We start from the raw sequence: 11,715 nt of genomic DNA, 5'->3' as shown, positions 1-11,715 counted from the left end.
ACTTTCAGGAACACAATGCCGAATGATGTTGTCAGCGCATGTTTGGAACAAATAAGGCTCGTCCCAATAGTACTGTCGAGCATTCCGCAAGAACTTCTTCTTTTGGTAAGCTTTGATATCTTCTGGAACTTTGCCTGTCACCAAATAATTAGAAATGTCAGCATACCACAGTGCTACCTCTATTGACACCGCCAACACCCTCTCATCTGGAAAAGAATCATCTATATCTAGCTCATCAGAAGGTCTCCCAGCTTCTTCAAGCCGAGATAGATGGTTAGCAACCTGATTCTCGGTGCCCTTGCGATCTTTCACCTCAAAATCAAACTCTTACAGCAATAGTACCCATCGGATCAGTCGCGTCTTTGCTTCTTTCTTTGCCATAAGGTATCTCAATGCTACATGATCAGTGTATACCATGACTTTGGACCTCAACAAGTAGGCCTGAAACTTCTCAAAAGCAAATACAATGGAAAGCAGCTCTTGCTCCGTCACTGTGTAATTCATCTGGGCGGCATTCAGTGTTCTGCTTGCATAATAGATCGGGTGCATATTTTTATTATGCCTCTGCCCAAGCACAGCACCTATTACGAAACCACTAGCATCACACATTAGTTCAAAGGGCAAGGAAAAATTAGGAGCAACAATAATAGGAGCAGTAGTGAGACGCTCTTTTAACTCATCAAACGCCTTCCAACACTTATCATCAAACACAAACTTAGCCTCTTTTTCAAGAAGCTTGCACAATGGGTGAGCAATCTTGGAGAAATCTTTGATGAAGTGCTTGTAGAACCCAGCATGTCCCAAGAAACTTCAGACACCGTTGACTGAGATAGGTGGAGAAAGTTTTGCAATCACATCAATTTTCGCTTGATCGACCTCAATTCCCTTTTCAGAGATTTTGTGACCGAGGACGATCCATTCCTTCACCATAAAATGGCACTTCTCCCAATTTAGCAAGAGATTTATCTCCTCACATCTTTTCAGTACTTGACCCAGATGGCCAAGACAATCTTCAAACGAATCACCCACAACAGAGAAGTCATCCATGAACACCTCCAAGAAGTCCTCTACAATGTCAGAGAAGATTGACATCATGTACCTCTGAAAAGTGGCTGGTGCATTACACAAACCAAAAGGCATACGGCTAAATGCAAACGTCCCATAAGGACAAGTAAAAGTAGTCTTCTCCTGATCTTCTAAAGCAATGTTGATCTAATTATAGCCCGATAACCATCAAGGAAGCAATAGTAGGAACGCCCCGCTAGCCGATCAAGCATTTGATCAATAAAAGGCATAGGGAAATGGTCCTTGCATGTGGCAGTGTTGAGCTTGTGACAGTCCATGCAAACTCTCCATCCGGTGTAGTTCTAGTTGGAATCAACTCAGTCTTTGCATTCGGCACAATAATGATGCCGCCCTTCTTAGGAACACATTGGACTAGGCTCACCCATTTACTATCAGCAATTGGGTAAACCACTCCCGCATCTAACCATTTGATGATCTCTTTCTTGACGACCTCTTGCATATTCTCGTTCAGTCTCCTCTAATGCTCTACACTCGGTTTGCTATCCTCCTCCAACTGGATTTTATGCTCACAAATCTCAGATGGAATACCCCGAATGTCTGCTATGATCCAACCAATAGCAATCCTATATTCCCGCAACACCTCCAAAAGCTGTAGAATCTGTTCCTCAGTCAGTAGGGCTGAAACAATCACTGGCAATGTATTGTCCGAACCAAGGAACTCATACTTCAGATGTGATGGAAGCTGCTTAAGCTCTAACTTAGGTGGCTCAATGATCGAAGGCTTTGCTGGAGGAGTTGTTCTATTTTTCAGATCAAGATTTAGCTTCTTTGGGTGGTAAGAATATGAACCCAACCCAACAAGTGAATTAACTGTCTCCACATAACCTTCCATGTCCTCAGCATCAAAGTTTACAAGAATACCAGCTAGAGCTTCACCCAAACTTTCTTCTTCCATCTTGAACTCCACCGCTTCATCAACAACATCAAATGAATCAATTACCGAAATACTCTCGTAAGCACTTGGTAACTTCATCCCTTTGCTAGCCTGAAAAGTAACTTCTTCATCATTAACTCGAAACTTGATTTCATTTTTTTCCGAATCCATCAGAGTTCTCCCCGTAGCAAGGAAAGGTCTCCCCAAAATAATAGGAGTATCTCGATCAACAGCACAGTCAAGAATCACAAAATCAGTGGGCAACATAAATTCACCAACCCGCACAAGTACATCATCAACCACCCCAACAGATCTTTTAATAGACCTATCAGCCATTTATAACCTCATAGTAGTCGGCCTTGGCATCCCCAAACCTGATTGTTTGTATATAGCAAGAGGCATCAGATTAATACATGCCCCGTTATCACACAAAGCTCGAGCAAAATCATGGTGCCCAACAGAACAAGGAATGATGAACGCCCAGGATCTCCCTTTTTCTGAATAGTAGTAGTTGAGATGATGGAACTCACAGTGTGAGTCAAACTCACGGTTTCATGTTGAACCGTTTTCTTCTTGGTCAGCAGGTCCTTCAAATATTTAGCAAAACCCGGCATCTCCTTGACAGCTTCCAAGAAGGGAAAATTTAGAGATAACTGCTTCAACTGATCATAAAACTTCTCGAACTTAGCATTCTCCTTCTTCTTTACAAACCTCTGAGGAAAGGGAGGTTTAGACTAGAAAAGCTGAGTCAAAGGGAGGAGAGCCCCTTTTACAGTCTTCTTGCTCGTGTTATTAGCTTCCTTCACTTTCTCTGGAATATCAGCAGTCTTTTTGTCAGCAGCATTCTCATCAACAATAATGGGTACTTCAGACCGCATCTCATTCTCTTCATCTATCGGCTCAAGATCAACCACCTTCTTATCAGCCCCTTGGAGTATTTTACCACTCCTAGTAGTGATGGTAAGCACACGGTCTACACCGCCTCCTTCATTTTTCGGATTCGGAATAGTGTCACTCGGAAGTCCTCTCTTTTTAGGAGGGTGCTGCTCTCTAGAAATATCCCTCATCTGTGACTCAAGCTTCTGAATAGCCGCTCTATAGGAACCCACTGTCTCTGTCAGCCTAGATAAATTCCTCTCAGACTTAGACTGATTTGCCAAAATCTTCTCAAGCATTGCTTCAAACTTCGAACTACCTTGCTCTGTTGACTGCCCTTTCGGTGGTATATAACTATTGGAACTCTTGTTCCCAAAATTGTGACTATTGTTGTAGCTCTCTTGGTTCGCACCACCATAATTATTGTTGTAGTTCCCTGAGTTATTATAAACACCTTGACCTTGCTGAGGTCTCCATTGATTCTGATTCTGGTAACCACCTTGGTAGTTCTGTTATTGACAACCCCCCTGAGAGTTATTCACATAGTTAGCATCTTCAACCTACATATGGGGCCCATCATGAAACGGACCATCTTGAGTATGGTACATCCCTTTTGGCATAACTGTATCATCCTCACAAACATTTACCTTCTTAATCTGCGTTTCATCAAACTTCTTTGTTAGCAAGAAAATATTTGTTGCAAGTTCTGCCAAAATTTACTGGGTATCTTGATTCTCCTTTACCATATTCTGGATCATAGCGCTGCCATACGGTACAACATCACCATTGTTTGAGTGCCAAGCCTGATTGTGAGTAGTCAGCTTGTTAAGTATGTTGGTCACTCGTCGATAAGATTTTCATGAAACAACCATCAGCTGCATTATTAGCAACTGACTGCGTCGCTGGATCTAGCCCTCGGTAGAACTTCTCCATTAATATGTTATCCGGAAAATCATGATTCGAACTCTTCTACAAATACTCCTTGAATCTCTCCCAGGCTTCATATAGTTATTCCCCCGGTCGCTGCTCAAATTCATAGATTGTGTCACGAATTTTAGCCTTTCTGCAAGGAGGGTACCATTTTGTGAGAAAAGCAGTCACTATCTCTGCCCATGGAGTAATCGAATTTCGGGGCAGCTTCTCAAACCATGTTCTTCCATCTCTAGCTAAGGAATATTTGAATAACCTCAGCCGAATAGCATCTTGTGAAACATCGTTCTGGATGTGATTAGCACACACATCCACAAAATTCTGCAAATGACGTTGAGAGTCATTCTCGGTAGAGTTCTGAAAGTATCCCGCAAGCTTCAACAAGTGGTATAGAGAGCAGTCAATTTTCACGCTAGCAGCTCCAACTCGAGGATGAACAATAGCAGATGCATAATCCTCCTCCAGAACAAGATCAGCGAAAACATTCTCATCATCTGATTCATTCACCTGATTATTCAACCGATTACCCTAGTTACCAGCATGTTGATTTTGCTGATTCTAATTCATGTTCACCTGGTTTACATAGAGTAGAAAACAAGGTGTGATGGAATAAGCAAAAGACTTCAATCAAAGCAAACACTATTTAGTAATTTCAAAACCGTATTCCCCGGCAACGGCGCCAAAATTTGATACGCTCAAATTACACCTATTAATGGTATAACGCGGACGTTGTCAATTATTGTAACCCAACAAGGTTGGAGTTGAATCCCACAGGGAATATGGTGTGAAAAGGTTACTAAATGTTTAGAATACTAAATTTAGGTCTAATGTCTTAATCCGATGATTTTGGTAAAAGTTGGTTTTTTATGACTAATTTCTAACTACTTGCTTTGGTGTTAATTTATGGTAAAAGAAACTAAGTTTGTGTCCCCGTTAGATAGAGTGTATGATCATGGGTATTGATCTTGATATACTTCTAATGGATTATTATATGAATGCACTTAATCCCTTTATGAATCTCTACTATTTTCCAATGAATAAAGATTATGTCTTTCTATGATTTTTCCAAATATAAGAAAGTAACTATGAAGAACGATTAGTCATGCCAAGTAAATTCTTCTTATTCCTAAGTGAATTTATTAAGCAAAGTTTAAAGCTTTGAGTCCTTGTTATTTATTCTTACCAACCCTAATTATTTTCCCAAATAAATCATGATTTATGGCTTTAATCAATGTTTGCAACCATTAATTATGAATGAAGAATGAAGAATAAATAAACCCTAATAATCTATTATGTGTATATCAATCGCAAACCCAATCACAAAACACCCATCATTGGGTTCACTACCCTAGTAAGGAAATTTAGCTACTCATGACAAAGAACAAGAAATAAGAAATTGAAGAATTCATAATTGCTTACTTTGGAAGAAAAGAGGAATTGATAATAATTGAATTGATGTTTGAACCTTCAAAAACTGGAGAGTATTTAATGTTCTAAGACAAAAGTCAAAATATAATAATTGATGACAATTAAAACCGTACAATGACTATTTATAGGTTTCAAAAATGTAAAATTACAGAATTTGCACTTAAGTCCCAGGCGGTACTTATACGGTCCGTACAACTTTTCACGGACCGTATAAGACTTATATGGCCTTCCTCCTTGTGTCTGCAGAGAACAATACGAACTGGCATTCCACGGTTCGTAGAACTTTATACGGCTCGTACAACCTGCCCGTGAAACTTCTTCCAACCTTCATCACATCCACTTATACAACCCATATAATATTGTACAGTCCATATAAGTTTTTGTGTTTCAGCATCTCTCTACTGCGACATTCTGTTGCTTTGCCAACTATTGTACGACCAGAGATACGGTCCGTGCAACTTTCTACGGACTGTCGAAATTAAGCTTCAAAGGCAACTTTTCAGTAACTTCTAATTCTTGAACCCGAACTTTCCAATTTACCCGAAATATGACAAAAACACATCTAAACAACACATACTTGCCTAAAAACAAGTAAAACTTCTCGTAACAGAGTATCAACTGTGCCGCAATTTCCCGGCACATCCAATCCGAAATTTTCGAGATGTAACACTCAAGCTCCCAATCGCGTACCACTTGTTCTTCTAGAGCAAATCTAGCTCTACCGTCACACTCAATCAATCAATATGTTAAGCTGGGATACACTTAAGATCACACTTCCCACACCACACCGTAGTACAATTCTAAGTCGAACTCCCAAGTCTGGTTTACCTTCTTAGAACCACTAATAAGCCAGAGTAATTGCCCAAAAACCAATTACAGTTTAACATAAAAAATCAGTAAGAAATACTAACAATCTCACCTCAGATCCCTTATAAGTCCGAAACATAACCACAATAACCTCTATCCATCTCACAAAAATCACCAATTCGTCAATATCAATCCAACCAATCAATATATGAAATGATATGAATGCAAATACAGATGAAATGCAATGATACACACACGCTTCAGGTGGACGATGTCTACGCTCCCACAGACCCATAAGGGACCGCTAAATCCATGTAGCTGCTGTGGCGAACAGCCCAACCCAATAGTCAGTGTTGCGGAATGTGCAACCCGATCCTAGTTAGTGTTGCGGTACGTGCTATCCGATCCAAGTAAGTGTCGCAGCGCGCAACCCGATCCAATATATGAGCAATATGAGTGAATGCATGATGACAATGCTGATATGAAAATATGAATGCTCATGCCACACATGGACACATATCACAAAAATAATATCAATATCATAACCTTTCTTTCCTTCCAACTAGTCTCCAGTAGCACATAGAATCCTCCAAACCATAAAGTAGACACCAAGCATGAATTCTAAAGTAATCACGAGGAAACAAGCCGAACACATAAGGCAACAATCCCAAATAGAACATAACAAGGCTACAAACCATAATCAATGGTACTAAACTATGATTTCCATCCCAACTTCATACCCAAAGGTATACATGATGCCTCCAACAATTACTAATACTACGTATGATTTGCTAACCGAAGTCTAACCACAATGTAAACAGGCAATACCAATAGTACATACTCAATGGAATAGACTCGACGAAATAATACCAACCAACAATCTCAAATAACAAATACCAACCTAGAATAAGCATCCCAACTTTTTGTCCAAGACCTAGGCATGCTTTCTCCATTCCTTTATATTGTACAATTATGAAATACTAATCGGAGTCAACTCAAGTAAACCGTAACCTACCTCGAGACCGAGCAGGTGCCACGAACATTCCGTTGATCTTTAACTTGGCATTTTCAAACCGTGACCAACAACGGAGAGTCTTGGAATATCAAGGAACCCTAAAGAGCAAGAGTTAATATTCTAGGAATTTATTCAAGCTCCTGGTTTTGCAAAGAAAAGATTAGAATTTATTCACAACTAGATTTGCTAGGTTTTCATGAACTAATAATTTGGGTTTTATTGTTAACTAAGTCACCTAAGTCATAAATTATACTCCTTTCCTTAGGAAATCCCAATTTCAAGAACTAAAGTTGAAACCCATTTACAAAATAGAGGAAAGATTAGAAAATAGAGGTTGGCTAATCTTTCTAAATTAAGAACTTGAAGGATTCTTCCAAGAATTGCCAGATTTAAGCTTAGAAATTCCATTTTATCACCTTAGACTTGAATAGATAAGAAACCTCCATTTTTGTTAGCTTATAAGATGAACTCTTAGTGAAATGGAACATTAAATGGAAAGAGGAGAAGAAATAAATGATATAGAAGGGTTACCTTCTCCAAGAAACCCTGAACTTTGCTCTCCAAAAGCTCATGGTTGCAGCTAAGATTTAGGGTTTTTGAGAAAATTAGGGCAAATCCTGAAATAGGGTTTAAATACTAGGCAAAATCTGTGTTGTCCACCATAGCGGTCACGCTATGGCGGAGAAGGAGACCACTGTGGCAGTTTCTTGAAAATTTTGACTAACCGCTATGGCGGTTGAGAAGGCGAATGTGGCGGTAGTTCCATGGCTGTCCGCTATGGCGCATCACTGGCTCCAGTGGTTCTTAATGATTTTAATTCTTTCCAACATGGTTCCAAATTAATTTAATAGGATAATTTTCCCTCGTAACTAAAGTGCACTGATCAAAGACGGTTTGAAACGCGAAACTTGAGAAAAATACGAAAACAGCCCAATGGGTCATTACAATTGTGCTATAGAGCTTGAACTTTTTTTAGGATCGTTCTGACCTGTTTGTTAATTCATACCTCACAAAAATGGCTTTAACTCATGCGGGAGCTACTAACCAAGGGAGTGATGTTGCTTCTGGTTCATTGTCTGGCGGACGAGCCACTAGGATCACTAATCGCACCACTGTTGGGTTTGAAAATGATAATGGAGACCAGGCACCACCGTCAGCACCACCTTCTTCGGTACTGCCGCCGCTCGGGGCGTAGCCGATATCTGATCGATGCGCGTGCGATTCAGATGCTTACTACTCTTATCGTTGCCCCAACAACAGCGTGGGGGTGCGGATCGGACACTTGGTATTGGGGGAAGGCTTAAGAACTTTTTGGGGCTGAATCCGCCCAAGTTCTTTGGTTCACGAGAAAAAGATGATCCCCATACTTTATGGATGAGACATTCAAAGCTCTAAGGTCTATGGGTGCTCATGGTTCTGAACTTGTGGAATTTATGGCATACCAATTGAAAGATGTTGCTCATGCTTGGTTCAAATTGTAGGAGACTGAGCGGGGTAATAATGCTCCAGCTCCTACTTAAGCTGAATTTGAAGGGGCATTCATGGAGAGATTTCTATCTTATGAAGAACGATTGTTATGGCTACTAAGTTTTAGAAGATTGAGTAGGGCAATGTGTCTATTCGTGAGTATAGATTGAAGTTTACTCGTCTAGCAAGGTATGGAACGTATATGATTCCGACCGAAAAGCCTGACAAGTCGAGTCGATTTGTGTGTGGGTTAGTACCACGTATTGTCCGCGTTTGTCGTCGCTATGTCTCCTACTTGGTATGTTTTCATCCTTGGTTGGTTTCGAACAACAAGAGAGATCGAAGGGTCAAGAGAGGCTAGAAAGGGAACAAAGTAAGAAAGCCCGATCTACGGGTGGGTTCAGTGGTTCGCAAAATAGAGGGCAAAAGAAAGGGCATTCTGCACCTGTGCAGACTGACACTTATTCTAATACCAGTGCTCCATTCGGTAGACAAGGTTAGAGGAACAACAATCAGAATAGGCATTCACAAGGTGGTAATACACACTCGTCAGGATGGGAGAATCGTATTTTTCATCATTGTGGTATACGGGTCACATTAACAAGGAGTATAGGAAGTGGTTACGTGAGATGGCTAACTCTTCGGCCGAGAAACACCCGCACGCACTGACTACGTCGCTAGGAATCCGCGTACTAGTAATACTAACAATGCTCCTAATACTGGTAGTAATGGAACTGGTAAAGCGGTTACTAACATTGCTAACGGGGGTCAATCCCGACTTTACAGTTTGACTCGTAAAGAGGCAGCTGAAGCCTCAGATATTGTGGTCACAGGTATTCTCACTATTTACTCTTTTGATGCGTATTCGTTGATTGATCTAGGTTCAAACCTTTTCTTGATCGTTTCATTATTGTCTTTATGGATGATATTCTGGTGTATTCGAAGAGTCGTGACGAATATGCAGATCATTTGAGAATAACCTTAACAACGCTGGAGGAGAATAAGCTTTATGCAAGATTTTCCACGTGTGAGTTCTGGCTTAACTCTGTGGCTTTCTTAGGCTATGTGGTGTCTAGTGAAGGTATTAAGGTTGACCCTAAAAAAATTTCGACAGTCAAGGACTGGTCGAGGCCTATGAGTGCTACAGATATTCATAGCTTCTTAGGTTTGGCAAGTTACTATCAGAAGTTTGTGGAAGGTTTTCCATCTATAGCTTCACCACTGACGAAACTGACTCAGAACACTGCTAAGTTCCAGTGGTCTAAAGGCTGTGAAAAGAGCTTTCAAGTGCTTAAGGTGAGATTAACTTTTGCTCCTGTTTTGACTCTACCTTCAGGGTCTGGTGATTATGTAGTTTATTGTGATGCTTTAAGAATTAGTTTGGGTTATGTGTCGATGCAGAATGGTAAGGAGATCGCCTATGCTTAGCGACAGTTGAAGAAGCATGAGAAGAATTATCCGACTCATGATTTAGAATTAGCTACTGTAGTCTTCGCTTTAAATATTTGGCATAACTACTTGTATGCGAGCACCGTGATGTCTTAAGTGATCACAATAGTTTGCAATATATTTCGCGTAGAGACTCGAATCTCGCACAGAGAAGATGGTTAGAGTTGTTAAAAGATTACGACTTGAACATCTTGTATCACCCTGGTATAGCGAATGTTGTTGCTGATGCTTTGAGCCAAAAATCTTTAGGCACGTTAGTATATTTGTGTGCTCAGGATATGCCAATGGGCAGGGAAATTCAAAGACTTGCTAGTCTTGGAGTCCGACTCGATGAAACCGAGCATGGAGAGTTGGTAGGAATTATCCAAGCACGATCTGATATTATGGTCCAAGAAATATAAAGATGGACTTCTGGTGAAACTGTGAGATGAAGTAGAAAGGGGGGAGTACACTTCATTCACCGTGGGTGCGGTGACGATGTTCTACGATTGGCGCTTGCGTGTCCCTGATGTTGATGGTCTTCGATAAGAGTTAATGGTGGAGGCGCACAGTTCAAAATATTCTGTGCATTCGGGATCCTCCAAGATGTATAAAGATTTGAAACAACACTATTGGTGGAAGATTATGAAGGTAGATATCTCTAACTTTATGGCTAAGTGTTTGAACTGTCAGCAAGTGAAGGCCAAACACCAAAGGCCTGGTGGTTTTGCTCAGAATATTGTGATTCCCCAATGGAAGTAGGAGGTGATTCATATGGACTTTGTCATGGGTTTACCTCTTTGTCATGGGTTTACCTCGCACAAAGGCCAAGTTCGATTCTATTTGGGTGATAGTGAATAGACTCACTGAAACCGCTCGTTTCCTTCGTGAAGGCAACAGATACTACGGCGCATTACGCCAAGTTATATTGGAAAAAGATCATTAGATCGCATGGGATTCTGAAATCTATCATATTTGACGGAGGTACTCAATTCACTGCTCATTTCTAGAGATCATTCTAAGAAGGTTTGGAACTCGAGTGAACTTGAGCACTACCTTTTCACCTCGGACGGACGGGCAGCAGAGTGTGACACCTAATTTTCACCTCATAAAACACGGTTTAAATTTTTTGAATTTCCCAAATCCAAGACTTTATAATGATGCCCTTAAAAATTTGAAGATTTAAAATCCCGAGAAAATTGCGAAAATTGACGTTTAATTATTATTTTCATAAAAAAATTAACAATTACAATAAATTACGAGTTATTTACTTTCGCAAATGTGATTTGAAAATAAAATACGTATCCCGCTTCATGTAACTCGGGAAAATTGTTAATTAAAACTACGTGTGAATTACTGTTCATTTTTTACCGCATTTTTTTACATCCCTACATATCATCCGGAATCACATCAACATTAGGCTCGTTTTGAATCTAATTTTCTAAATTTACTAGTTTTAAATTTTAAATTAGCCTAAAATAACTATTTTACATAGTTATATGTTGTTTATATTATTTAATTATTAGTTGATTTAAATTTTGGGGGGGGGGGGGGAGGGTTAAATTAACCATTTTAAAAGCTTAAGGGGGGATTTATAAAAAATAAAATAAAAAGGGATTAAAGTTTGTAAAATACAAACTTTCACCCCCCCCCCCCACTTTCATTTCTTTTTTGCCCGACTCCCCTTCCCCTTCTCAGGCGATTTGAAAGGTTATACTAGGGTTCTGCCCTTGGCAGCCCATTCACAGCGATTTATGGCCGTTCTTGGCTGGACTTTTGAGGATTTTTGTTCCTTGTCACGAGT

General features: G+C 40.1%; 1 protein-coding gene and 1 non-coding gene across 2 annotated transcripts; both read left to right on the top strand.

The window, feature by feature from the left end:
- The first annotated feature begins 3,785 nt into the window (after positions 1-3,785).
- Positions 3,786-3,891, top strand: LOC132045750 (small nucleolar RNA R71). Its single transcript, XR_009412521.1, has one exon. It is a non-coding gene; the product is annotated as a small nucleolar RNA R71 (small nucleolar RNA).
- A 4,525-nt stretch (positions 3,892-8,416) lies between these two features.
- Positions 8,417-9,911, top strand: LOC132045749 (uncharacterized mitochondrial protein AtMg00860-like). The gene is made up of 2 exons (XM_059436329.1): positions 8,417-8,493; positions 9,365-9,911. The coding sequence occupies exons 1-2, from the start codon at positions 8,417-8,419 to the stop codon at positions 9,909-9,911; spliced, it is 624 nt and encodes a 207-aa protein (XP_059292312.1).
- The last annotated feature ends 1,804 nt before the right edge of the window (positions 9,912-11,715 follow it).

This window comes from Lycium ferocissimum, unplaced genomic scaffold, assembly GCF_029784015.1.
Source record: "Lycium ferocissimum isolate CSIRO_LF1 unplaced genomic scaffold, AGI_CSIRO_Lferr_CH_V1 ctg7807, whole genome shotgun sequence".
NCBI classification, from domain to species: domain Eukaryota; kingdom Viridiplantae; phylum Streptophyta; class Magnoliopsida; order Solanales; family Solanaceae; genus Lycium; species Lycium ferocissimum.
The sequence above is the reverse complement of the archived record's forward strand: the minus strand, read 5'-3'. Positions and strand labels throughout refer to the sequence as shown.

What these genes read in the sequence shown, in the direction of transcription:
- LOC132045749 (XM_059436329.1), top strand. Translation starts at nt 8,417, where the DNA reads ATGGGTGCTCATGGTTCTGAACTTGTGGAATTTATGGCATACCAATTG. An exon ending in GCTCATGCTTGGTTCAAATT is followed by an intron (nt 8,494 to 9,364) that starts GTAGGAGACTGA and finishes TGATTGATCTAG; the next exon opens with GTTCAAACCTTTTCTTGATC.